This window comes from Tiliqua scincoides, chromosome 8 (assembly GCF_035046505.1).
Source record: "Tiliqua scincoides isolate rTilSci1 chromosome 8, rTilSci1.hap2, whole genome shotgun sequence".
Taxonomy (NCBI): Eukaryota; Metazoa; Chordata; class Lepidosauria; order Squamata; family Scincidae; genus Tiliqua; species Tiliqua scincoides.
The window spans coordinates 57,899,695-57,927,182 of record NC_089828.1 but is presented as its reverse complement, the minus strand read 5'-3'; the positions used below and the strand labels follow the sequence as shown (position 1 = coordinate 57,927,182).

At 46.2% G+C, this 27,488-nt stretch overlaps 3 protein-coding genes across 3 annotated transcripts in view; 2 read left to right on the top strand and 1 right to left on the bottom strand.

Moving 5' to 3' along the window:
• Positions 1 to 7,280, top strand: part of LOC136659337 (ras GTPase-activating protein 4-like) — a 33,783-nt gene extending 26,503 nt beyond the window's left edge. Inside the window, exons 13-21 of the mRNA XM_066636474.1 lie at positions 383 to 575; positions 1,102 to 1,239; positions 2,539 to 2,683; positions 2,834 to 3,003; positions 5,077 to 5,214; positions 5,734 to 5,869; positions 6,479 to 6,599; positions 6,818 to 6,879; positions 7,144 to 7,280. Of these exons, the coding sequence (XP_066492571.1) occupies positions 383 to 575; positions 1,102 to 1,239; positions 2,539 to 2,683; positions 2,834 to 3,003; positions 5,077 to 5,214; positions 5,734 to 5,869; positions 6,479 to 6,599; positions 6,818 to 6,879; positions 7,144 to 7,280 (1,240 nt within the window). The remainder of the gene's footprint in view (positions 1 to 382; positions 576 to 1,101; positions 1,240 to 2,538; positions 2,684 to 2,833; positions 3,004 to 5,076; positions 5,215 to 5,733; positions 5,870 to 6,478; positions 6,600 to 6,817; positions 6,880 to 7,143) is intronic.
• Positions 7,281 to 9,955: 2,675 nt separating this feature from the next.
• POLR2J (RNA polymerase II subunit J) lies at positions 9,956 to 16,494 on the top strand. The gene is made up of 4 exons (XM_066634745.1): positions 9,956 to 10,062; positions 11,690 to 11,779; positions 15,302 to 15,476; positions 16,306 to 16,494. The coding sequence occupies exons 1-4, from the start codon at positions 10,010 to 10,012 to the stop codon at positions 16,339 to 16,341; spliced, it is 354 nt and encodes a 117-aa protein (XP_066490842.1). The 5' UTR covers positions 9,956 to 10,009; the 3' UTR covers positions 16,342 to 16,494.
• A 301-nt stretch (positions 16,495 to 16,795) lies between these two features.
• The window catches only part of LRWD1 (leucine rich repeats and WD repeat domain containing 1), a 22,987-nt gene continuing 12,294 nt past the window's right edge, over positions 16,796 to 27,488 (bottom strand). Inside the window, exons 8-16 of the mRNA XM_066634743.1 lie at positions 25,485 to 25,611; positions 22,985 to 23,094; positions 22,376 to 22,583; positions 22,055 to 22,127; positions 21,828 to 21,971; positions 20,655 to 20,752; positions 18,145 to 18,303; positions 17,911 to 18,035; positions 16,796 to 17,192 (exon numbers count right to left, since the gene is read on the bottom strand). Coding sequence (XP_066490840.1) covers positions 17,052 to 17,192; positions 17,911 to 18,035; positions 18,145 to 18,303; positions 20,655 to 20,752; positions 21,828 to 21,971; positions 22,055 to 22,127; positions 22,376 to 22,583; positions 22,985 to 23,094; positions 25,485 to 25,611 — 1,185 coding nt within the window. The 3' untranslated portion in view covers positions 16,796 to 17,051. The remainder of the gene's footprint in view (positions 17,193 to 17,910; positions 18,036 to 18,144; positions 18,304 to 20,654; positions 20,753 to 21,827; positions 21,972 to 22,054; positions 22,128 to 22,375; positions 22,584 to 22,984; positions 23,095 to 25,484; positions 25,612 to 27,488) is intronic.

The following is a 27,488-nucleotide window of genomic DNA, read 5'->3' as shown; positions in this document are numbered from 1 at the left end:
ACTTAAGAACTGCTCCCTCTCTTGAAACTTTTCAGCAAGGCCTGAAGACCCTTCTGTTTAGACAAGCCTTCTGAGTTCCCGGCCTTTTTAAACATCTTTTCAACATCTTTTAATATCTTTTTAAATACCTGGTTACAGGCCTGATTCTTTTATGATTTGCTGCTCTATGCTCTTTATACCTGACTACTTTTTTTATCCGACTGCTGTTTTTATGATATGTTGTTAATATGCTTTTATCTGTTTTTAAATTATGTTTTTTAATTTGTTTTAACCTTGTTGTAAGCCGCCTTGAGTCCCTCCAGGGAGAAAGGCGGGGTAGAAATAAAGTTAATAATAATAATGAGTAAATGAAGGGCTGTGCTTGTGCTCCCTCCCTGGGCAGGTGCTCCAGCCTCCACCGGATCCAGAGCGAAAGTGACGTCATCCAGCAAAGCGCTCACCTCCTGAAGGCTTATCTGGCAGACCTGCTTGCCACCATTGCCAAGTCCGTCAAGGCTTGCCCTGCTGTTATCCGTGCCACTTTCCGGCAGCTTTTCAAGAGGGTTGGGGAGCGTTTCCCTGAAGACAAAGACCAGGTCAGCTCAGTGGCATCCTTTTGGCCCCTCTCCCACCTGTGACCTATATATATGTCTCCTGTGGGTGAGTTGACCAGCATTGACTGGGTCCAGCCACAACTTACTACCTAGAATATTCCTCTGAAGAATAGGAGCATTTAATTCAGTGACCACCAGAGTAATTTTCAACCTTTTTCCTTCTCATTGCACACTGACTTCTATGGTCTTCTCTACGGTCTTTGCCTCTTGTGATGTCACTTCCAGCTTCCGGCACCTCTTCTGGATTCTGTGGCTCTACTTCTAGGGCAAGTGTCTGTTGTAACAAATGGTCTGTCCCTCCACGACAGACAATTCATTACTACAGATAGTTGCCCTCGAAACAGAGCCGCAGAACCCAGAGGAGTTTTTCAGCAATTTTTCCAAACTTCTGCTGCACAGCTGCGGACCCTTTGTGGCACACCAGCGTGCCGTGGCACACCGATTGAAAATCACTGGGCAACCCAGCCGCCTTGCCCTTGTTCCACGCTGTTCCTTCTCTGCTTTCCAGAATGTGAAGTTCGTCGCCATCACCAGCTTCCTCTGCCTGCGTTTCTTCTCTCCCGCCATCATGTCCCCCAAACTCTTCCACCTTCGGGACAAACATGCTGATGCTCGCACCAGCCGGACCCTCCTGTTGCTGGCCAAGGTAAGGCCTTCGCCTTCAGGACCAGAGAGGGCCTTGTGTGTGTGAATCTGCATCCACACTATGCTCTTGACTGTGGGGTCCACAAAGGACTGTTATGGCCAAGTCACCGTTTGGGGTTGCCCCTGAGCCCGTTCCTCCAGGGCCTTGTGCCAGAGAAAGAGGGGGTTGTCTGTCTCTCATATTGCACTGATCTTTGGAGCAGGCAGAAAATCAGTTTGCATTTCTGGAGTGTTCAGTGCCAACCCACTTCTCTCTTCTGGCTTGTTTTATCCTTGCCCAAACCCTGTGAGGTAGGCTAGGCTGAGAAGCGATTCTAGCTATGAGTCATGGGGCCACAGCCAGCCCATTCACAAGGCCACCTGATATGGGTTGCAGCAGCAGCAGATTGCAAGGGGTCTAGGTGTGTGTGTGGATTCACCTTTTACCAGAGTCTACTTCCACCTCCTTTCTCCAACCTGCAACCAATATAAGCTGCAATGAACGGCTTCTCAGTCACTCCAAGAAGCAGCTCATCTCCTCCCCCCCACCCCCACCGTATGCCTTGCGCACTGCTGTGAAACTTGGGTGTGCTGGACTTCTGGTTTCATTTATAGGGACAGTGCAAATGTTCTGTCCCCCTAAATAAAACCAGAGGGTCTGCATGTCCAGGTTTCATAGCAGTGAGCAAGGAGCACGGTAAGGGTTTTGAGGGGTTGTTTGTAACGCAAAGGCAGTAGACTCCAGACCGCATCAGATGGCGTTCTGAGTCACGCCATACCTTCATGGAGGCTATGTGGAACCTCCAGCTTCAAGAGCAGGATACCCCAGAATACCAGTTGCTAAAGGGAGCAACAACAGAGGAAACTTGTGGTTTCCCAGAGGTTCTACTTGGGCCACAGTGCAGGATGCCAGATTAGATTGTCCTTCTGGTGTGATCAGGCCAGCCTTTTCTAATATACTGCCTGGTTGAAGGTCATCTAAGGAGCTGTGTGGTTGGGCAGGGATTTGAACCCAGGTCTCCCCACCACTTATCCACCACTCAACCACTTCACCACATTGGATCACCCCTGTATTTATGGAGGTCTATGCTTAACTCACTTTCAGTGACTCCTTTAGACTTGTGACAAGCTGTTTCTCGGGGGTCAGTCCCTTGCTTTGCATGCAGAAGGCCCTGGGTGCAGTCCCCAGCAGCATCTCCAGGTGGGTCTGGGAAAGACCACTTCTGTGAATCCCTGGAGAGCTGCTGCCAGCCAGTGCAGACAATCGACAGACCAAGGGCCAGAGTCTGGGTGGCAGCGTCCTGTGGCTTGTTGTTTCCAGGCCATTCAGAATGTGGGGAACTTGGAAACAGGCCTCAGCCGGACCAAGGAAGCCTGGATGGCTCCCCTGCAGCCCGCCATCCAGCAGGGTGTCACTCAGATGAAAGAGTTCATCCTTCGGCTCATTGACATTGAGGAAAAAGAAGGTGAGGGAGCTGAGCGTGATGGCAAGTGGGAAAGAACAAATTCTCTAGGTTGGGGGTGGGGACTTTTGTAGGACTGACCACCAAAAACTGATTCATACCAGTCCAGTTTTATTCCACTGTTCAGTTTGTGTCTGGAACCGTGCCTTGCAGAATTAGCTCTCCAGATGGCCCTTGCCCTGCAGACCCAAGTCGTAAAAGAGGGGCCACTTTTTATCCACAAGTCCAAGAGCAAAGGCCCTCTCCTGTCCTCCTCCTTCAAGAAGCTCTACTTCTCACTCACCAATGAGGCCCTCACCTTCGCCAAGACACCCAACTCCAAGGTAAGACATTAGCAGAGACTGGAGACTTGGCAAGGTTGGTGGGACATAGAGGCCGTATTCCTCACACCTTGTAACCCTTGTCAAAAGACTGTTGGCTTGCAGAGCTAGCCACGGGGCTGTACCACTTCATACTGTAGCAGGAGCAGGGTCGTGTGACTGAATACACATCTGTACCACTGAATTCTCTGCACGTAGAAAAGCAGCATGAGAAGTCCTGGCCAGAGGTCTTCCCCCTGACGTGCTGCATTTCAGTGTGCAAGAACAGTTAACAAGGATATTGGAAAGCAGGGAAAGGTGCTGAAAAGGGGAACCAAAATGATTGGGGGCCTGGAACAATTTCCTTAGGAGGAAAGGCTACAACACTTGGGGTGTGTATCTTAGGAAAAAGAGGACTGTGACAAAGATATGATTGAAGTTTATACGAAGTGTGCAGTTGCAGACAAATTTTTCTCCCTTTGCCATAATACTAGAACTTGTAATGAAAGGGATGCTCAGTAGATTCAGGACAGACAAGACAGAACTTCATTGCACAATGCATGATTAACATGTGGAACTCACTAGCACAGGACATGATGATGGGAACTGGCACAGATGGCTTTCAGTGGGGATTAGGCAAACTCAGCTTGGGCAAACAGCTTTCCTACAATGCTAAGGAGAGATGGTTGGCAACCTTCAGTCTCGAAAGACTATGATATAAGCCTACAGCACCCAGTATTCCCAGGCGGTCTTCCATCCAAGTACTAACCAGGCCTGACCCTGCTTAGCTTCCGAGATCAGACAAGATTGGGCATGTGCAGGGTAACAGTTGCTGCCGCGGTAATTATTGCAGTCACCCCTGTCGCCTTTGTTCTTGTACAGTGTGACGATGTTTGCATCCCTCACGTCCTGTGGTACTCCACCTTCTCTCCAGCAGAGACGGAGGATTTCATGCAGCTCAGTGGTGATGATCTCTTTGCAGCACTTTAGGACCTCTGCAGGGATGCTGTCTTTCCCAGGTGCCTTGCCAAAGGCAAGGGAGTCCAGGGCCACGTGAAGTTCTTCTAGGGCTGGTTCACTGTCAAGCTCCTCCAACACAGGCAGGCACTCGATGTTGTTCAGCACTTCTTCGGTAACTACGTTTTCTCTGGAATATAGCTCAGAGTAGTGCTGCACCCAGCGTTCCATCTGCTGCGCCCGGTCCTGGATGACCTCGCCTGTGGCAGACTTCAGAGGACAATTCTCTTCTGTGTTGGACCTAGGGCCTGCTTGATACCATCATACATCCCCTTGATGTTGCCCGTGTCAGCTGCTATCTGTATCTGGGAACAGAGTTGGAGCCAGTAGTCACAACAGGAGAGGAAACTGAATGCTTTCCACATGCGCTGCCTCTGATGCATCTTCAGCATCACCTGGCAGGACAAAGTTCCAAACAACACAGTCCTGGAACGAGCTGGAATCCCCAGCATGTATGCACTGCTGAAACAGAGACGCCTGCGTTGTCTCGGTCATGTCGTGAGAATGGATGATGGCCGGATCCCAAAGGATCTCCTCTATGGAGAACTCGTGCAAGGAAAGCGCCCTACAGGTAGACCACAGCTGCGATACAAGGACATCTGCAAGAGGGATCTGAAGGCCATAGGAATGGACCTCAACAGATGGGAATCTTGGCCTCTGAGTGGCCCGCTTGGAGGCAGGCTGTGCAGCATGGCCTCTCCCAGTTTGAAGAGGCACTTGCCCAACAGACTGAGGCAAAGAAGGAAGGCCCACAGCCAGGGAGACACACCAGGGACAGACTACATTTGCTCCCGGTGTGGAAGGGATTGTCACTCCCGAATTGGCCTCTTCAGCCACACTAGACGCTGTTCCAGAACCACTTTTCAGAGAGCAATACCATAGTCTCCCGAGACTGAAGGATGCCATTGATGATGATGATGATGACAGGCAAACTCCTGGAAGAGAGCTTTGGCGGCCTATCGCCTTCCCAGAGGCTTTCAGCAGGGCCACTGTTTGGAAGCAAGATGCTGGGCTTGGGTTGTCGCTTGGTCTGATCCAGCAGACGGGCTCTTCAGAGGTTCTTCTGCTTTTGTCTTCCAGAAAAGCTCCTTCATCACACTGGCCAACATCCAAGCAGCTGAGAAGGTGGAGGAGAAGAGCTTTGGCAACTCCCACGTCATGCAGATAGTCTATGCTGACGAGGCTGGACAGGTGGAGACAGCCTACCTGCAGTGCAAGGTGGAGGCCACTGAGGGGAGTTGGGGGCTCTGTTGGGTGGAGCGGGAGAAGGCTAGGCAAGCCAACGCTTGATGGCCGTGGATCCAGCAAGCCTCTGGGCCTGACTGTGCAAGGCTGCATTGCATTCCCGGGAATCTTGACCAGGCCATCGGAGGGGTCGGCCAGGGCACCCTCAGAACTCCCAGGTTGGGTATGGGCCCTTCTTGGGCAGCAGGTGCAGGCCAAGCAACCTGACAGTGCCCACCACAACACCTGACCTGTTCCTGTTCCTGCTTCCCCTGTGATGGCAGAGATCCAATAATGGCATCACCCCAGCTGGCTGTTTCCTGCTTTCTTTATCCCCCTGCCCTGCAACGGTGTGAGGCATTGTAGGGTAAGAAAGGTGGAGATGGCGGCCAAACTGGGCACCTCAGTTGCTTCTTCCAACCTCACCCGCAACTCTGAGGCAGCCACCTGCATGTTGTCTGAAGCCAACATACACGGGGCATTCATTTTCCCTGTGTCTTGCATGGATTTCAGTGTGTCAATGAGCTCAACCAGTGGCTGTCCGCCTTGCGGAAAGTCTGCGTGAACAACACCGGGATGCTGGGTTCATACCACCCGGGTGTCTTTCGAGGGGACAAGTGGAGCTGTTGCCACCAGAAGGACAAAACAGGTACTGCAGCCCTCCAGTGGACTAGTCGCCTGCTCGCTCTTTTGTCCCCTTAAATTCTTTATTTAGCAAACTGTTAGTTTAAAAAAGATCAGGTACACGAAACCACAAAAAGAGAGGCAAATCCAAATGCAACTCTTAATTCTATCAGTTAAGTTCTTCTGTATTCAGTTTCTTATATTTTTATATCTGCTTTTCAGCCTAGATGACCTCTCAAAGGAGCTTAGGGTGAAAAATGTGCTGTCAGTCAACATTAGCCCCTCCCCCATTGAAAAATGAGAGAATAAACAGCCTGATAGAACGGCGCTTGCTAAATGAACAAACTACACCAGAGTTAACGAAAACAATAATAATAAATAATAATAAACTTTATTTTTATCCCACCCTTCTCCCCAAAGGGACCACAGTTTGTTACAAAGTGGTGGTCTTTGTATTAATTACTGGAAAAGCAAAACCATATCTCTGAATATGTTTTTTGAAAAGCTACAATGCGGCTGTGGCATCTCTCAGTTTGAAATACTTTTTAAGAACTAAAAAGCAAAATGCCTGGAAGAACAAATAAGCTCCAGCGCAGGGAAAACTCCTCCTCCAACCCTTCCTCTTTGCCTCTAGACCTGGGTTGTGACAAAACGCAACATGGTGTCACTCTGCGGGAGTGGAATGACCCCCTGGATCCCGACCTGGAGGCTCAGCTCATCTTCAAACACCTACTTGGAGTGCAGGAGCTGATGAAGTGAGTGGACCCTTTGCTTGCTGAGTGGAGAACCACAGTGGCAGCCTGCCTGTCTTTGTGTCTCTTGATGATGTCTGTGATGATGCTTCAATCGCAGAGCATCTCTATTGTCTTGCACTTGTCAGGGTGAAGCCCTCGGTTCTGATTGGCTGACCTGCATGTGATGTCATAGAATGTTGAGTTGTTCAGGAAACTTTTTTTCCTCTCTCTGTCTGAAGGGAAAAGTATCTGGAATTGTTGAAAGGTGACAGTGAAGACCTGTGTCTGATCCCAGGTGCAGGTATGACCCTTAAATGAGGACAGTGGGTGAGACTGGTAATTGGGAATGCTTGGAACATGCTCCTCTTCCTCTTGGGTTATGTTATTCCTGGCTGCATGGCAGTTTAGAGCTACTGACCGGCCGTGTTTTGATACCAGAGTCCCTCTGTTCATTTGCTCAGGAAGCAAAACAGTTTGCAGTGCAGGTTCTGTGGGGGAAGAGGAAGTTGTCAGTTTGCACTGGGTAGCCTTTTGAACCGCACACTCCTTCTCTTTCCTGCTACAGACCCTGAAAACCCCAACAACCCCTGCAGGCTTTTCCAAGTGTTACACAACCTTGAGGAAATACACCACAAGGAGCTCTCCAGTCTGAGTGACGTGGCCAACCAGGACCGGAATCGGCTGGTGGAACTACAGACATGACTCTAGCACAAACCAGTCCATTGGGCTGGCTAACTTTTGCCATGTTTAACAGAACTGCTGCCGAATGCCTGGGATGGCAACGCTCTCTCTCTCTCTCTCTTTCTTTCTCTCTCTCTGGACTTGAACTTGTCTGCTAGGATGGGTGGGAGGATTGCTTCTCATCAAGCTGTAATGTGGACCATTTCTCCTTAACTCCAGAGAACCTGAGGCCATCCTAGAAGGAAGGATATTGAGCAATTTTCTTCTGGAAACTTGCAGAAAATATCTTTAAATTCTTCACCAGCCCAGATGTTCTTCTTTTAACAAGCCTTTCTTTAATCCATACCAAGACAGTTTGGTTCTTAGCCTCAAAGTTTGCCGTGAAATCTCTCATGATCATCACAAAGGAGATCGAGAGGAATTAAATGACATGCTTGTTTTTAAAAAATGAAAAGGATGGTAGACCTTTTAGGGACACGAACAGTTTTGTAAACATGCACACAACTCATCTGTGGTCAGTCAGGGGCATGAACGGTTTCTCCCTTGAACTCTTGGCTCATGTTTACCTGTGCCCAAGGCACATACCCTCCCTCCACCTAGCAGTCTACATCTTGGAAAGGGCAGCTGCCACCCAATCAAAACGGCCACAGCAGGCATAATTCCTCTGGAAGACATAGAGGTCTGGAAAAGCCCTGAGAAGGATGCTGACCCTACTGCAACCACTTAAACTGGGGCTGGCCCACCTGTTAGGTGGGATGAAGCTGGTACCATGACAGTGGTTCCCAAAGCTGCAAACGGTGTGATGGCATGTGCTGTCCCATGATACCACTGACTTGGATGGCTTTAAATGGGCATTGGACAAATTCATGGAGGATGACAGGCTGGTAGTTAGAGGTTGAAAACGGTGTTATTTGTTGTACTTGGAAGTAACCTCACTGTGTTCAGTAAGACTTAGGCTGTAGACCTGTCTTAATTCACTGGAAACAAACAGCTCTAGCTGTTAGCTATGCTGGGTACCTGGCCTCCCCCCCCCCCCCATTCACAGGCAGTGCATCTTTGAAAATACCGCGCATGGGCCCAGGGCACATGATGCAGCCAAAAAATCCTTGTCTGGCTCTAACACAGCTAATGTTCTTTTTATCCAAGAGTTAGGCATGAATGTAAAGAGACAGCAAACCAGTTATGGGTGTGCGGTAGCCATGACTTTCAAACGCTGCTTGTGAGCTTACTGGAACTCTCTGGCTGGCCACTGCTGGAAACCAGATCCTGGGACAGGTGGTCCCTTGCTCTGATCCCCCCCTCCGCCTTTTCTCATGTGCTCGGTTGGCTGTTCCGTTACCACCTGGGTTGCCGCTGTGCCATTTTGACTTTCAGGTCTCAGTCCTGCCCCCCCCCCCGCCTCCCTGAATATTTTTGTCTATCACTGAGCCAGCGGGGATGTCTACGTTCTTCTCCCACTCAGCAATATTTCTAAGGAAGGAGGTGATTTTTGCTCGGAATAAAAAATGTGCCATTGTGTAATGGAGCCAAAAGGGAGGAGTGAAGAATGGCTGCATTTTGTCAATGCACAAATATCTCCATCCTCCAAGCCGCAGAAACTCCAAATGTGCAATAATAAAGGACCTTTTATCACAAGCTCTTTTCTTGTGTAGGAATGTTTGGCTCTTTCTTTCCTGGGTAAGCCTCTCTTTGTAAAGTTTTAAGATTAAATAACATTTTTAATATATAAATAATTAAGAATATTTATATACCTCTTTTCAACCAAAAGTTTTCAAAGCAGTGGGCAAAGAAAAATAAATCCAGAAATGGTTCCCTGCCCCAAATGACCTACAATCCAAACAGAGAGGCAGAATAGACAATTATTTATTATTAACATTTCTGTATTTTAATATCTATTAAAATATTATGATTAATATTAATAGTATTTATATATTACTTTTCAACTAAAAGTTCATGAAGTGTTTACAAATGAAATTACTAATGGCTAATAACTAATATTTATGTATTATTGAATAATATAGATATTAATCATTTATTTATTAATTAGTTAATATATAATACAAAAAGTATTTATTTAGTAATAATTTATAAATAATAATTTGTTAATTATTAAAAATAAATATTTTATGTAATAGATAATAATATATGGTGAATATATATTTTTAATTATTTTAAAACAATTTTTATTTATTAATGATTATTGAGAATAACAAATATATATTTATTATGTAATTAATAATAATATAAAAGTATCAATTTATTTACCAATTATTATTTATTTTGATAATTATTAAAAATGTTTTTATTCACTCGATAATATAAAATTATTATTATAAAATAATATAAAATTATTACTATAATTTTTATTTTATTATATATTTATTTTATTTATATAATTTATTAGATTATTATTAAATTCCTATTAATACTGCCAGGCTGCAGGTGGGGAGTCGATACGCTTGCAGTACTGCGGCCGTCCTCCAGGGGCGCCAAAGCGCAGCCTCCCGGGCAGAAGCCCGTGAAGATCCTCAGGAGGAAGATGCGGAGGCGGCAGGTGGCGCTTCCTCCTCTCTACCGGCAGGGGGAGCGCGCGCGCCGCTCTCTAATGGCTCTGCGCTTCCTAGAGGGGAAAGCCGCTGTGCGCGGGAGGGGGTGTGCGCAAGCGCGAAAGGAGCCGGAAGCGGGGAGGGCAGGGTCATCCGGAAACGGAAGTGAGGCTGGTTTCCGGCAGAGCCAGGAGCTGCGGGGCGATGAACGCGCCTCCGGCCTTCGAGTCCTTCCTGCTCTTCGAGGGGGAGAAGAAGTGAGTGGGGGCCGGGCCGGGGCCAGGCCAGAGAGCTCAGGGCAGTGCCCTGCCTTGAGTGCTGGAGCCCCCGGGCAGCTTCTCCAGGCGGAGCCTTCCCTGGGGGGCGAGGGCTGCTGGCCAACCGGGAGCTCCAGTGCCCCTGCGAGAGCCTCTGCCTGCCTTCCGCGAGCCCCCAGGCGGGAGCTCCACTCAGGCCTCTCGGGTCCAGTCCAGGGGCCGCCCTGCTGCTCCTGGCCAGCGGGGCCTCCCCTGAGAGCCTCTACCCAGCAGGCAGCACTGGCCGGGCGACCCCAGCGTGGAAGTGCCCAGCTGCAACTCCTGGGCCGAGGCCAGCTCCCTCTTGCACTGCCTGGCAGTGCCCCCCAGGCAGGAAAGGGCCCTCAGCCCCACTTGGAGAGACTGACTCCGGCCCTCTGGCAAGCAAGGCAGGGCGCTGCCCAAGCTCTGCAGCACGTGCCCTTATCGGGGCTTTGAAAGAACTACAGGCTGACAGGCATCTGGGGGGTCTCTGCCACCCGGCCTGCAGGTGGAGCTGTGGGTCCGACAGGGTGAGCAGAGGGTGGAAGGGTTTGAGGGGATAGTGACAGGAAGAGGGACTACACCAGTGGTGTAGCTGGAGGGGGGCGGAGCAGTCAGCCTGGCAGGGGGGTGGGCGAGTGGCCCCTCCCTTCAGAGCCATTCCCGTATGGCTCCGTTTTGCCCCCCCGCCGGGAATGGCTCTGAAGGGAGGGGCCACTCGCCCACCCCCCTGCCAGGCTGAGTGCTCCGCCCCCCTCCAGCTACGCCACCGGACTACACCGCGGCTGCTGCGGCCAGGGAGAGTGCAAGGAGGAGGAAAGAAGAGATGAAGGATCAAGATTGAACAGCAGAGCAAGGGAAGGGGGTCATAAGAGCCCTGCTGGGTCAGGCCCATCCCACCCACCAGATGCTTCAGGGAGCACACAGGATACTTGCATCTCTCTGCCACCTCCCTGCATCTACACGCACATTGATACACCCCCAGCAAAGACACGAGATTGCAATTGGGTTTCACTTGTGCTACTTTATTAAATATAGTGACCAATTTGTAATGCAAGAGACCTACTGAATATATCTTCCCTCCCTTGATGGTCTGGGGCAGGTGAAAAAACTGCTATCCATGGTCAATTTGGATGACAGAAAAAGTTTCCTACCTGGCCCTCATAATGAGCGACTAGTTAATCTCAGACTGTACACACATGGCTTGTAACCTGTGATGGAGTTTTCTTCCAGAAATATGTCCAATCCTAGGCTAGATGCCATTACCACATCCAGTGGCAAAGAGTTCCACAGACTAATGACACGCTGGGTAAAGAAATATTTTCTTTTGTCGGCTCTGACTCTCCTGACGCTCAGTTTTAGTGGGTCCAGGGTGAGAGGTGCACCTCCCCTATTTGCTCAGATTATAACATCTTGAATAGAGCTGATGACAGTAACCCAGTTGTGTGGTTTGCACAGGGTCTCTTGAGTTACCTGTCCAGGGAGTGGTCACAAAGCTGGAAATATTTAGCAGAAAGCTTGGAATAATTTCATTGGTTATACATAGGCTTGTGTAAACATTGGCCTGTGTGTTTGCTGAGCCTCTCTCACTTTCTCCTCTTTGCAGGATTACTATAAATAAGGATACAAAAGTGCCAAATGCCTGTCTGTTTACCATCAACAAGGAGGACCACACACTTGGAAACATCATTAAGTCGTGAGCAATATATATGCATATTTAATACATATTTAATAAATGTGTGTGTGTATTTTAAACAATTAAAATGTGTGGGGTTGCAGAAAAGCAGCATTAGCTAAAATAAGAATGATTGCCAAGGAAGTGCCAGTCTTGCAAAAACACCCCATAGAAATTCAGGGACCTCAAAATGTTGATTCCGCTGCATGTAGGTCAGGGTGTAGAATGCTGGGTTTGTATGAGGAATGAGGTTTGTTTGAACATGGCTGAGTAGTTTTGGCTGATGGAAGTCCTGAAAGCAAGGCTATCACATTGGCTGCTGAGGAGGCAAAGTGAAGCTTTATCCCACCTGTATCAGTTCTCCAGTTTCTTTCTCCATGTACAGAGCCTGTGTGTGTGTGTGTGTGTGTGTGTGTGTGTGTGTGTGTGTGTGTGTGTTTTGCAGGCAGAGTGTACCTGAATCCAGCACACTCTCCACTCCACTGGACCCCTTCTTGGGTGCACTTGCATGTTGGCACCTATGATGCTATTCTTTGCACAATAGAAGTTGAGGTGACAGCTCCCAACCAGCATTCCGTGGGCTTTGGGAATACTTTTAGGGCAGGGGTCAACCACTTTTTTCTTCGCAGGAGCCAGACACAGGGTCCGTCAATAAGAATGCACGTACGTTTGATACACATGCACAAACCTTCTGCTTAGGCTGTAGAGCTACAAAAAAAGGACATGGCACGGAGGGATGCTTGCCCAGACAGAACAATCCCCTTGGTCTGCTGGCACTAAGCCTTACAGAGATAGAACTACTAACTTGAATTCCTTTTTAGGATGTCCACGGGCTAGGTGGATATATCTTTATTGTACAGTGGGCTGGATGATTTTGGGTGGTGGGCAGAATCTGGGTTATAGTTTGCCTACCCTTGCTTTAAGGTTTCAGTGGACTCTTGCTTTAAAAAAACAAAAAAACTTGTCTGTCATACACAAACTTTTGTTTTAACATTTTTTGGATGGGTTTGTAAAGCAAGCAGCTTACTGGACAAAATCTATACTTCCCACATATCCTAGAATTCGCGCCCAAAAATGTAAATGATGTAGGTATAGTATTTGAGTTTTTAATAAAAATCTATAAATCGGCATTGAAAACTAGAAAGAAAACAATAGAACATGAAATCAGGTTAAAATACATAAATAACTTTTCATAAGTAAGACAAAATCTGAGTGAACACATCACATTCCATCAAATTGCCTTAGAAAATACAGTATGGATGACTGTGGACCTGAGTGTCGTGAATATGTACATGTTAGGCCTTGGTTAGCATGTGGAGCCTGAACCAAACTAAGTCAGTGATGGAGAAGTTGCTAGCATTTAATAGCTGCCAGAATGTGAGTAAACAAACACAAAGATTGTTGTCTCTCTTTTGCTGGCCAGAAAGGACAGACAACAAGAATTACAACCCATTGGAATGTAGCACCTTTGCAGACAGAAAGGCGCCTTATCATAAGAACATAAGAACAGCCCCACTGGATCAGGCCATAGGCCCATCTAGTCCAGCTTCCTGTATCTCACAGCGGCCCACCAAATGCCCCAGGGAGCACACCAGATAACAAGAGACCTCATCCTGGTGCCCTCCCTTCATCAAGTTGATGAAATGCAGCTGTGAATCTCCAATTGGGAGGGGTAAGAACTAAGAGGGCTAGCAACCAGGCTCACTTCGAGAAGGTTCTGTCCTCAAAAGTTTCTGATTAGACAGTCTAAATAAGTATGAAGTCACCTCAGTACTATTAGCATAAGAAATATAGTAATGAGGGCGCAAGGGGGTGTCCAGCTCCCTTCTTGGTCAGAGGTTGTGGATGCACATCCTGCATGCTGAGAGCCCCATTGTCCAACATGGGTATCTGGCCTCACAGGTAGCCTGGAGCTAAAAGATCTACAAGAGAAGCTGACCCAGGTGAGAGTTAGGGATTAATAGATAGCCAGCTAGCTTTTTTATTTTATTGCTGATATGTTTCCTAGATGTTTATGCCTCTAGCATTTACTACCTTATGTTGGCAATCTTCGGTCTCAAGAGACTATGGTATTGCGCTCTGAAAGGTGGTTTTGGAACATCGTCTAGTGTGGCTGAAAAGGCCAATTCAGGAGTGACAATCCCTTCCACACCGGGAGCAAGTGCAGTCTGTCCCTGGTCTGTGTCCCTGGCTATGGGCCTTCCTTCTTTGCCTCTTTGCCTCAGACTGTTGGCCAAGTGTCTCTTCAAAATGGGAAAGGCCATGCTGCACAGCCTGCCTCCAAGCGGGCCGCTCAGAGGCCAGGGTTTCCCACTTGTTGAGGTCCATCCCTAAGGCCTTCAGATCCCTCTTGCAGATGTCCTTGTATCGCAGCTGTGGTCTACCTGTAGGGCGCTTTCCTTGCACGAGTTCTCCATAGAGGAGATCCTTTGGGATCCGGCCATCATCCATTCTCACGACATGACTGAGCCAACCTTATGTAACCGTTACTACCTTATGTAACCTTATGTATTTAATAAACTAAAATCTCTTTTACTAAGTTGTTTCATTGTCTGTTAGGGACAAAGGTTCAGAATCCTGCCTAGCCATTCAGCAAGCTACCAAGTGCTCATTGAGGTCTAGTAACTTGAGGACTGAAGCTTTAATTGGAGAAAGCGCTCAATGCCTGCAAGATATAGAATTAATCCTAGAGGGTCTCAGTGTCCCTGGACTGAGGCACTGACACATACAGGGTGGTGGCAGTACTACTGAACAGGGGGCCTTGAGGGCTTTAGAGTTCAAGAACCAAGAACTCTGAGCACCCCAAACTGCCCTAAGTTTGCGACACTGAGGTGTGTGTGTTGAAAGCTTGAGGGCAGGTGGAGTCTGTGTTTGGAGTGGAGTGGGTGAATGTTGGGACGCAGATCAATGCTTCACTAGTAAGCCAAGCTGGTATTTGTGGGCCCTTGCTTATTAGGTCTAAATGCATATGTGAATGTAGTAGTAGTATGGGGGTCGTGGGGGGATAGCTGTCCATGATAATGAAAGAGGTCTTCTGTGTACAGAGGCAGTCCCCTGGAAGACAAAGCGCTGGGGGGGGGGGGAGGTACTAGAAGGAGGCTGATTTGAGCTTCTGGAGGTGCCTGCCTGGTTGTTATTGGGAACAGGGTGCTGGACAAATCAGCCTTTGTGCTGGTCCAGAAGAGCAGCCCTGATGCTGTTAAGTGTATGCCCCGTATGCAGGGAGCTGTGGGATGAGTTATGTCTTGCATCCTCTGCATTCCCCTTCAAAACCCACGTTCTGGTGGGAAGCTTTTGGCGTAACCCCCTACTGTAACTAAGCCCTTGGGTACATGTAACTAAAATGAACATGGATCCTTCCCATCCACCCTCAACTCCCTTAGTTGTTTTCCATGTTTAGTTCTTGTTATGAACTCCTTGGGTCAGAGACTTTTCTCATGCTCTGTAAAGCATGCTTTATAGAAATGCTTTATAAATTCATCAATCAAAATGGCAGATTATGATACTGGTCCTATTAATCTCTGCATTCTGTTCTTTTTCCAGGCAGTTATTGAAAGATCCCCAAGTATTGTTTGCCGGATACAAGGTTCCTCATCCCCTTGAGCACAAGATCATCATCCGTGTACAGACCACTCCTGATTATAGTCCCCAAGAAGCTTTCACCAATGCCATCACGGATCTCATCAGTGAGCTCTCCCTCTTGGAGGAGAGGTTTAGGGTAAGAGTCACTCACAGTACTGCTTTTGGATGAGGGGGCCCTGTGGCCTGACAGAAGAAAGGTGCTAACAGCTGGTTGTGCTTCCTAAGAACTCATTTTTCTTGTGCTTTTTATAACACTGCATTTAGCAAAATGATAAGTCAGTACAGAGCTGAAAGGGGAGCAGGGACAAACCCACTGTAAAACATGCTACCAAAGACAATTCTATGGAGCATCTGCAGAAACCTGTCTTAATACTGCAGCATCTTGGAAGTTCCTAGTTACCATTTTAAAATGTTGCCTTTAGAAAGAGTTTTGAGTCACGTGGGGACTAAAGATTCTACTAAGGCTATTAGTATTGCACTAATCTTTTATCATCTTCCTATTTTAAAATTCTACATGTAGTTTATCTGTATTGCCAATTGAATTTCCTCTATGACAAGTCTACAAACAGGATAGGACCCTTGGTCAACTGTTCTGGTATACAGGACTTAGGAAAGTGATGCAATCCTTGCCTGAAATCAGTTTCCTCCTGAGAAGTGTACAAGCAGCCGATAGTGTAGTTCTGCATTCACTAAACTTTATAGTAGTACAGATGCTGCAGTAGCATCTATTGTTTTAAGTTTTCTCATCCAGCCTACTTTTACAGATAGTACACACTCTCAGGTGTTTTGGGGAAAAGGAAGGAGACTAGTGAAATTGTCCCTATCTCTTGGACCAAGGAAGTGGTTGAAATTGTAGAACTTTTCCTTTCTGATTCTTTTTGTGAGAAACTGGATTTTTCAAATTTCACTAATGGGCTGCCTTGTCTGTCTGTCTGTCTGTCTGTCTGTCTGTCTCTCTCTCTTAGGTTGCCATTAAAGACAAACAAGAAGGGATTGAGTAGTTTAATGTGACATTATTAGCATGTGGCTTGTAAATAAGTTATAGTTTTTCATGTCTAAGAATGTAACAAGTATGTATGATTATGATTGGTAGCCTCCAAGAGACTTGTATTTTGGTTTTGTCTTATCAGCTAATAAATTGTGCTTTGTTTCTAGTCTGAGTAGAACTGCCTCTTGTTACTAGTAGAAACCAGGTCATGGCACTTTGGACTCAAGCTATGGCATCTTCTCTTCAGGGCATTCAGCATAGTCCCAGCCTGAATTCTTAGTATGACTAGTATAAGACAGTTTAAACATCTGTGCAAGCATTGGGTAGCTTGGGTTAAATGTGAGAGCAGAGAAGGAATTCTTTTCTGTACTGTTCAATTACAGTATGTTAAGATACACACATAGCACTGAGCAATAGGTTCCTTGGCCACCTATCTTTTTGGTCCTACTTTTAAAAAACTGCTCCACTTATCTGGTATCAAGTTTTATTAAATACTGTCTTTCTATAAAACAAATACACTTAATACACCAATGAAGCAAAGTCACAGTTAAGAGATGCAAGTGTTGGCAATAGCAAGTTTGGTTGAATTTGATTTTTCTCGCACTGATACACGTGAACTTAAAATTTCCCCCTTCTGGTTATTCTTGGAACAGTCACAAATACTGCACTACGGAAACAGGACAAAATAAAATGTGGCTCCTCTGACAGGGCCAACCAGCTCAGCTAGGCTTTCTTCCATATGGCGGCAATGTTGATGTCAGTCAGAGCAACAAGATACGTAAAAGTGGGGTCCGAGACCACGTTGTTCACCAAGACATCTGTCAGCAGCTCTCCATTTGCCTTCAGTTCTGGCCACTTGAGGACCTAAGTGAGGAAAAAGGACAACACAGGCAGAAATTCAACAGGATTCACTTCCTGCAGCATCTTAGCCACGTTCCATGTTTTATATTCTTGCAAAGATGGGGTGGTGGTGGCAAAAGTGACACAATAGAAAGCTAAGGATTGCACCCTTAACTATTAAGTTTTTAATCTGCAGGTAGCAGCACCCTCTTAGAACAGGCCTTCAGGCCTAATGCCATGCATGTGTACAACAACCTGACCCACTAGGAGGAAGAAAATCAAAGAGAAAAACCAAGATTACCATTTTTTTAAAATTATAAGCACAGGAGGACCTTTTGCCAAAGTAATGTTAGTGAATGAACTTATTTTTAAGGTACAACAGCGAGCCTGCTAGTTTCTGGGTATCTCCCAGATTTGAGCACCTGGATGCCACATAACCTGAGCTGCCCTCAGAAATTAACCACGCGTAGGGAGAGGGAGTGAGACTTGCAGTCACAATCTTGCTGGGAAAGACAGATAAGATATAAACGGACCCAGAAGCTGCAGAACAATAAGGGATGCTGCTTAACTGAGTTAAGAAATTTGGTCTGCTCATGAGCTCTTGCAATGGTTGCAAGAAAACCAGGCTAAAATCTGACACCTTTAATGCCCTTCATCTGATTTCTAGCAAACCTGCTCATTCTTGGAACTATCAAGCATCAGGCTGCTGTTAGAGCTGAACAAACACCAGTTGCCTCTGTACCTGGGAAGGCCCTATTCTCTTGGTCGAACTGTCTTCTTTAGCAGCACTCAAAGCTGACAGGTGGTTGCTGAGGTCATACATCCACACACTTCCCTTCTCGTCCCCACAGAACACGTACTCTTCTGCTGTGGGAGCAAAATGAAGCCTCTGTGAGCAAACCAAACCCATAAGATTGCTTAGGGGTGCAATTCCAAAGCATAGGCCTGCAGCTCCACCTTCTCAGGTGGCACTTACTTGGGCATGTGCTGAGGGTTAGATAAGGCAGATCTGTTGAGGACCACTCCAGCTCAGCCAGAATGACAGCCTGCACTGTCCTCCGAGACCCTTTTCCTTGTCTGAAAGAGCGGCTCCAGCTCCAAAGATTGATGGACGCTGTCTTGGAACTCTTGGTCACTGTGAAGGAGAGAAGACAAATAGCAAGGCCTAGGCTAGCAGACTTGCTTCCCTGATCTATAAGACTGGTAGTTTCCTAGTGGCGTGGGACCCCTGTATATGTATTTTTAAAATGGGAAATAGACCAATGAGGCGAGTGGATGAGGTTACACCCCAACTCTATACTGGTTCTATGGTCATGGCTTTCCCTGTAGTTTTCGTGTAGGTGCAAAGAATTATTAAATAATATTCCCAAGACAGCTTCCAGGAAGAAGGAATGGTATTCTGAGAAAGGAAGAATGTGTATGTTTACCACACATTAAAACTGGGGTCCTTGTTGCAGGTTAAAGTGTTGTGAAGCTGGTTAAGACAGCCTTGCTGAAAAGGACAACTGTAATCTGATGGCTTAGACCAGCCATTTTCAACCACTGTGCCATGGCACACTTGTGTGCCGCAAATGGTCCCCAGGTGTGCAGCGGGAGTTTGGTCGAAGGTCATTTTTTAATAGGACCATTGGGGGATATGAGCCCCCCACCAACAGCATGGTATGCCATGTCAATTTTCCAAAAAACGACGGTGTGCTTTGACAATTATAGTATCTTGTCAGTGTGCCGTGAGACAAAAAAGGTTGAAAATCACTGGTTTAGACATCTAACTCCTGGAGACCTGAATTTGAGTCTCATTACTGACATCTTTGGCAAATTTACTATCTCAATTTTAAAAGGAGAACAACTGTTCATAACAGGCCATTTATTAACTGGATTTCTACATGCAACGGGGCCACAGCCTTCTAAGACCCTTTTCCCCCTGATGCACATAAAAATCTACAGATTACAGTTCACTAATGGCAGGCATGTTCTGGGCATAGGGCAACAACTAAGGGTCCAATCCTATCCAACTTTCCAGCACCGGTGCAACCGCAATGCAGCCCCATGGTAAGGGAACAAATGTTCTCATACCTTGAGGAGGCCTCCAAGACTGTCTCCCCACCATAGGATGCAGTGCATGTCCCATTGGCACAGCTGCACCGGCAATAGAAAATTGGATAGGATTGGGCCCTAAATGAAGTCACAACCTCAAAGGGAAGGTGACGTATCAAATTGCTAACCTGATTCAAAAATGCCTGAAAATCCACAGGCAACCCAAAACAACTGCTTGCTATGAATGGATTGCAACACTTGATTATAAAAAAGATAAGGAGGGGCTACAAGTAAACAAGATTTCAAATAAATGCTGATATAATTTTCTGTGTAAAGGACCAGAAAGCATTAAAAAAATCAAGCTATTTCTGCCCAATGTTGCATATGACCAACAGGGATCAAATGTGTACACCTGTGAGCTGGGTAAAAATGGGTTAAAGCATGCATGAATTCCCACCCCCCTCTAAAGGGGGACTCCCTTTTTTCCACTGCGAAGCAACTTCAAGTAACATGAAGATGTAACTTATGTTGTCTTACACCTTTGCATGCATGGAAGAAGGAAGGAGTCAATGCTGTGCCCAACCAATGAAGGACATCAGTCCTGACTGGCTTTTGCACCCCTCTCTTCTAGGAGGAAGAACCATGAATGTCACAGTTAAAGGACATGGAGGCAGGACAGGATAAATCTCATAATTGTTGGAGGTTTGAGAACAGTCTAAGTACAAAGAATAAATGTAATGCTGTCCAAGGTGATGGAGATTTTAAAGGGTTAACGTAGCTTCTCTCAGATGAGGAACATTAGAAAAAACATGACTAGTGTTTCTGTTAAAAACAGGATAGAAAAGGTCATTATGTCAAGTTGACCTGCACACATAACATGTGCGTCATAGCTTTCCCAAAAGGAAACTGCCAGGGTCTTATGTAATCAAAGTTGTAGGCCAGAAACTTCTCCATAATAAGTAACCGACTTCCCAGTTAGGGCTGGAACCATGCACTAGTATGCCCAATAAGGAAGTGGAAGTCACATGGGTGTCACATGGGTACTTTGTTTGTTGCAAGGTATAACAGAGAAGTTTTGGGTGTGGTTCTCTGAGAAGCAAAGGATCCACCATGGGGCAACATTTCTGTATCCAACCTGTATCCATCCTGAAATCTCAAATCTATTCCTAATCTGTAAATAGCCTGTAAATAAACGTTCTATACACTTTTAAAGGAGTTTGTGCCTGTTTAGCATTGACTCAGAGAACGAATCCGAAATAATTCCATCAGTGGCGACTCCATCAGTGGTAATCAACTGTACAAAAAAAAAAAATGTGTTACCATCCTATGTGTACCTCAGGAGCAGCTTGGACAGAAGGAATGGCAAGCTGTTGTCAACAGGAATTACTTGGGCTCTGAGTCAACCTAGTACAATAATTTAATATAAAAGCTACCCAGGTACACATTTCTTACCCACAATATCTTCATTCAAAAAGGCCAGGCCATCAACCCGATGGGAAGACGTCTCCTTCCCCTCATCGTCTGGAAACTGAAACTCCACCTCATAAGGTCTGAAAAGTCAGGAAGGGCACAACAGTGTATGAAAGGCAAAAGGAAAAAAAAGACTATGGGGAAGTTGACATATTTGTGAACCCAAGTAACCAAAATGACACCGGTTTCCAGGGATTTTTAAAAATAAAAGCAGTGCTAAATTCTTGGGGTGGAAGAAAAAAATCTGAACTAGTAATATTGTCAGACTGCAGCCTAGCATACGGGCCAGGATAGAAGCTCTCTTATTTACCAATATGTTACAGTCCAGGGGTTGGTCTGTAAGTTATGTTCACAAGTACAGCAATGCTCCGGTCTCTGTAGCTGTCAGTTTCACTCCTAACACTGCTGGGAAAGCTCCTGAGCAGCTTCTGCACTCTCAGTAGCATTGATTGCAAATCAGAAGTCAGGAATGAAAGTGTTTATAAGTAGGGAGCATCTGTACTGTGTCTGAGTATGGCTAGACCTAGACTAAAATCCCCACTCAGAAAACACACAGGGTGACTGATCTTAGGGCAAATCACTAGGGCTTGGCTCAGCTCAGCCCAACCCACCTCTAAGGGCAGAAAAAAAATGTGAAATAGTTTACACCTGGAAAGCATAATAGAAGTTGCATAACCAAGTTACAAACAGAGTACAGCACCACCTCCAGTTTCTCCATGGCAAGAAAAAAAATACAACTCCTGGATATTCCTCCATGAAAACACAAGGTTAACTATAACGTCTTTCTCTGTTCCGTGCCTATAGAACCCCCATACTCTGAGGTCTGCCAAACCTCTAAAGTTTGACCCCAAAGGGATCTGCAGAACCAGGCAGACTGTACAAGCATGATGCGCTCTTCTTGAATGAGTTACCAGCTAGAGCAGCATTATAACGTGTACCATGATTAAACCACAAGAGTTGGCGCTATCCAGCAGCTACCAGACTGAGCTGCAAGATAGGACTTCCCTGGGGCAAAATCTTGCCTGTTGCAAACTCATTGGGTGGCCTTAGGCTAACCTGGCCCTGAAAAAGAGTGAACATGAAGCAGGGCCTTCTCTGCAGATTGCAAACTGTGAGGAGGCTCATGTGGAATAAAGTGCTCCTCAAGATACTCACCTGCTTTTCTGTAGCTTCTCATCCAGCCTAATGTCCCAGGCAAAGCAGCCCTGCTCACAGCCAGCCACCAAGTACCGGTCTGGGCAAGAGGGCACAAGAGCAATCCGTAAGGGCGTGGCAATGGTCTCCAGCACCATCAGCTGCCTGACAGACAAGAACAGACCTGAGTTCTCATTTTCTCTTAAACAGTCCAGCATGGACATGAAGCAAAATTTCTGTATCATTACCTTTCTTTGAAATTATAGTCGCAGTCTGGAACACCAATGTCCCACATGCAAATTTTCTTGTCGTAGGATGCAGCTAGAGGGGAGCAGAGACCATACCCCATGGTGAGGTAGTATCAACATATAATAGACAGTCCTGCAAACAACAGATTCCTGGCCTGTTTCCGCCCCCCCCCCGTCTTACTCTCCTGGGCTTCCTTTCCATCTCTTGCTGATTTGCCCCTTCCCTTCCACCCTTGCCTTAAGCAGAATGAAAGAAAGCACCAGAATGTTAAACTTTTACGAGCACAAACTGAACACCCTAGAGAGGCTGTTCACACATACTGAAGAGATGTGTCTCGCAAGATGGGCTGAAGCAGGCAGTGGCAATGGGCTTCTTGTGGGCCTTGATCTCTCCATAGCAATAGTCTGCAGTCACATGAATTAGCTTCACAATTCCTCGTCTCCCAGCAGCGGCCAGGATATTGTGCTTTTTCTTGCGCCCGTCACTAGTTACCATTGTCAAGGTTGTCCACGTAACAGTGAAGAACTCCTAGGCAAAGAAATAGCAGAGCAACCAAATCAGAGGAAGTATCCTTGTTCCCAGGCAGCACTTGCTTACTGCCCCATCAGTAGAGATGGATGAAAACAATTTAATTTTTCCACAGATTTTGGTGTTTTCCAAAATTAGAAATGCAGAAAGTGGTGTTATGTGTTTTTATTCCAAGGGTGCATTTTTATAATCACTTTAAAAGTGTACCAAGTAGGTGATAGAGGTGGCACAGTGTCAGCACATGTAGCCACATGTATGTAGAGGGAGAATGGTTTTAATTTTTCACAGATTTTTTTTCTTTAAAACAAAAATTAGAAAGTGGTGTTATGTGTTTTTATTTCATTATCACCTCTACCCACCAACTAAGAAGCAAACCGGTGGTGGCTTTCTTGCTCACCTACCTCACCAGCCACTTTGTATTTTTTCAAAACGATGCCCGTCTCACAGTCAACCAAGCAGACGGAGTCCCCACCACAGGTTGCTGCTGTCCGAGATGAGCTGACCACAGGATCTGGAAGGGTAATGTCACATTAAGCACAAGTGCTAATATCACCAAAGCCCTGATGCCGGCACTTCCTTAGACCTGTAACTGGTGACGTGGGGAAGGAACAGAGAGATTTCTGATGTGCCTGTGTGTGCATGTATCACTTTCACTGTTAGCTTGGTTCTTCTAACGTGCAAAGTGATTTATCATCTTGTTCTGCTTTGTTCTCAATGACAAGGGATTGCAATTGTCCCCATTTCTCAAGTGGGAAACTGAGGCTGACAGTAACTACACTCCACCTAGTGGCCCACAGCATCTTTGTTCCTTGCCTTTACACACTGACTGCAAACTTCTCAAGCATCTTTTCATAACACACAAATACAGCATTATGCTGCTTGACTTGCCAAGCATGTTAAGAACTCAAAGAGAAGTTTACGTTGCGATTGGAAACACTGACTAAGTGAAAGTTTACTGTCTACTGGACCTTCAAACAACACGACTGTCCTCCGTGCATGGGACTTCCTCAACATGAATGCTGTGCTGCTTCTTCCTTCAAATCCCTCCTTTAAACAAATTGGCATGTGGCCTTTGTCTTGTCCCCTTAATCCTCATTCCCAACTGTAACCAAGACTTAAATACATATAAATGCATTTACCTACTAAATTCTCTCCTAGCTCTTGTTTCTTCTATTTTACACTGTAAGCTCCTTGGGGTCAGAGACCTATCAATTTTTGCCTGTGACTCTTTTGTGCACACTGATGACACTGTATAAATATGTCTTAGGAACAGGTAATTCTTCAAATACCCCAGTAATCCCATTTAAGGATTAACAGGTCAAAAACAGTACTTTGGATTGGTGTTTCAAACTAAATGGAAAGCCTGTGAAGTTCTTTCAGAACTGGTGAGATACATTCCCGCCAATTCCAGTCACTCATGGCTGTATCTGAACAAACTGTAATTTCTGAACAGTCGTGCAATCATAGAATGTTAGAGTAGGAAGGGTTCTTTGAGGTCATCTAGTTCAGCCAGCTACTCAGTGCAGGTGCCTACAGCATTCCTGACAGGTTACCATCTAGCCTGTGCTTGAAAACTGCCAACAAGAGACAGCCTGCAACTGCACCAGGCAGACCATTCCAATCATCAGGAGTGGGGATTTCTGGAAGGTCTGCTACTAATATTATAATTTGTAGGGTCCCTGCCCTGGAGGGGCCTGGAGCAGGCTTGTTCCACCCCCAGAGAGGCCTCCAATCCAGGGACTGGCTGGAGGGGGGAGGGGGTTCCAGCACCCTTGTCCTCCTCCCTAGCAGAGCTGCCAAACCTGGCCTAGGAGCAGGAGCTGTTCACCTCACAGCTCCCTACTTCACACTGACTGCCTCTCATCCTTGGCCTTCCTGTTTTATGGAGCAAGCCCGCCCCCTTTGGCCCCTCCCCTTCCTCCAGGTGGGGCAAAAAAGGCCTTTCCTGGCTTGTTTCCTGCAATGAACCTTGTTTGCCCTGCCAGCCCCCTCTGGCTGGTTGGGGTGAGCCAACCTTCTTTGCCCCCTTCAAGGGCAGGGAAGCCTCCCCTCCCTGGGCATGGAGTGCCTGCTCCAGGGTAAGTCGGGGGTCAGGGCATCTGGGAGGGGCCCCGACATAATTATATTGCCTTTGTACAAATCAATGGTAAGGCCATCACTGGTAAGGCCACACCTAAAGTATTGTGTCCAGTTCTGGTTGCCACATCTCAAAAAGGACACAGTGGAAATGGAGAAGGTGCAGAAGAGAGCAACCAAAATGATTACTGGCCTGGTGCACCTCCCTTATGAGGAAAGGCTACAGTGTTTGGGGCTCTTCAGTCTAGAAAAGAGGCACCTGAGGGGGGATGTGATTGAAATATACAAATGTATACAGGGGGATGGACAGAGTGGATAGAGAGACGCTCTTTTCCCTCTCACATAACACCAGAACCAGGGGACAATCACTAAAATTGAGTGTCAGGAGAGTTAGGACCGACAAAATTAAGTACACCCAACGTGTAATTAGTCTGTGAAACCCCTTGGCACAGGAAGTAGTGATGGCATCTTGCCTTTAAGAGAGGAATGGACAAATTTCTGGAGGAAAAGTTCATCACAGATTACATGATAGGTGTGTGCAAGCTCCTGGTTTCCGAGGTTGGCTATCTCAGATTGCCAGATGCAGAGGAGGGCACCAGGATGTACATTACGTCTTGTTGTCTTGTGTGCTCCCTGAAGCATTTGGTGGGCCACTGTGAGATACAGGAAGCTGGACTAGATGGGCCTTTGGTCTGATCCAGCAGGGCTCTTCTTATGTTCCCCCCCCCCCACACAATGCCAATACATGGGGCAAAATATAACTTTCTATTTGCCTGCCCTGGTATTTTTCTTCTAGTCTTGATTGGACCACTCAGTCACACTCACCTTTTCTTGTCCCACAGTCCAGTGGCGGCTCAAAAACACAGGCCCACAGCTGGGTCTTGAAATCATCCCTATTGTTGCCTTTACTGTGACACTGTAGAAAATGAACGGGCTCCAGACTGATAGTCTCCTGAAACAAAATAGACTGCTTTAAAACACAAACTCTTGGAGTGGTTGGTAAGCAGAGCACAGAAACACAGGTAAAACAAAGCTCCTCTTGTGATAAAAAATGACTTACTACCCTCAGGCTGCTTGCAACGAAGACAAAATGATGCACATGAAGAATAAAAACTAGGCTGAGGTGAAAAACAAATACTTTAGAGTTCTTAAATACTTATTTGTAAAGCATCTGGTTTAGAACCAGAGGTTATAACAGCTCTGAAAACTTAAAACATAACCTAGTTTGCAGTAACGTACTCAGCCCGCCTCACGCCCAGGGCGAAGGTCCGCGATGGGACCCCCCGCACGATGCCCCCCACTCACCAAGCACGACGGAGCCTCGCGCAACATTAGGACTGACTCGGGAAGCTTTTGGCTTCCCTGCAATCTCAAACTGTACTTCTGGAAAACCGGAAGCACAGTTTCCGATCACGTTGGGAGCCTCAGTAAAGCTTCCCTAGAGTTGCGCGGCCTCAGCCCCTGGGGCATTTCCTCCATTTGTCTAGCGCTAGGTCCGTCGCTGCTAGTTTGCTAATTACTCTTGGTTTGAGAGTACTAGAAAAAACTAACTGCTGAAAAAGCCCAGTAATACTCATCCATCTCTCTCAAAGTTCAGGTAAACTGTCACTGATGCTTGACAGGTTGATAACTATTGCATCATAGAACCCTCCTGCACACAGAATGTTGCATCACTCTCTGTAGCTCCTGTAGCCAATGCTGCCCTTATTTCTAACAAAAACCTCAGTGCAAATGGCCTGAACAGCCTTTGAACACAAGGGAGTGGACCTGAGCCTTTGTACTCCCAGTAGCTTTTGGACAAAGTGCTATGTTGAGGCCCAAATCCCTGTTCTGTTATGAAACAATTTAGGTGGACAAGCTGCTACCTTTCAGGCTGACCTACTCACAGAATTGATGGGAGGACAGAGGTAGATGCACAATGTTCTGCCTTTAAATTTTTTTCCCAACTGACACTGCAATACTTTTGAAAACACTTAGTCTGTGTCAGGCTGGGTTTCTTTCTCAGTCTCTCTTTTTCTTTCAGCTTACAAACATATCTACTTCTTCATACCTAGACACTTTCACTGAGGACGTAGACATCATTTCCTTGCCTGTGGGTGGCTCTGTTCTGCACACAAACCAACAGGCAATCGATAAAGTGGAAGAAAGTTTAGCAGAAAGTAATTTAATCCAGATCCTCATTCTGGGCCTTTCCTGTTTATAGGATGCTATGTTATTAGGAACTGACCACATTTATGTCAGAACCCATTACCTGCTGAGACACGTGGAGGCGAGGATATTCTAAGTAGATTTCTAGATTGACATACATAAATCTAAATTCTTGCAATGAGTGAGGTAAACCTGTGTCTAGGTTCTGTCACTTCAGGGTGCAGATGAGGGCTCACATGATAGAATGCTCTGGAACTGTTCGACAGACAAAATGAAACAAAACCAAACAAAAACCTTTGAAACTATAAATAAGACAAGAAATCCTGCTCAGGAAACTAGCATATCAAGGAGGCTGGTTTTCAGTGTGGAAGGGTTTTATTTTTATTTTTAAATGGAGGAACACTCAATCATGTCAGCAAGTGTTGCAGCCCAAATACAGGTTTTACTACTTCAAATAAACTATGCCTTGAAGGATAAATATATTAGGAAGCATATCAACATATTATTATATGTTATCATCATATATGAAATAAACGTAACATATAATATCAATGAAGTGAATGTCATGAATATTATCCATGAAGTGGATAATATCAATGAAGTGGATGTCACCAATCAAATATTTTTAATTTTGTAAAACTTTATTTGACAACAGCAGAAGTATATCTGTCCTAGTTCATA

Excerpts from the sequence above, each read along its gene's own strand:
- POLR2J (XM_066634745.1), top strand. The coding sequence starts at position 10,010 with ATGAACGCGCCTCCGGCCTTCGAGTCCTTCCTGCTCTTCGAGGGGGAG. Across the intron at positions 10,063-11,689 it reads CTCTTCGAGGGGGAGAAGAA|GATTACTATAAATAAGGATA; the intron begins GTGAGTGGGGGC and ends TCCTCTTTGCAG. Across the intron at positions 11,780-15,301 it reads CTTGGAAACATCATTAAGTC|GCAGTTATTGAAAGATCCCC; the intron begins GTGAGCAATATA and ends TTCTTTTTCCAG.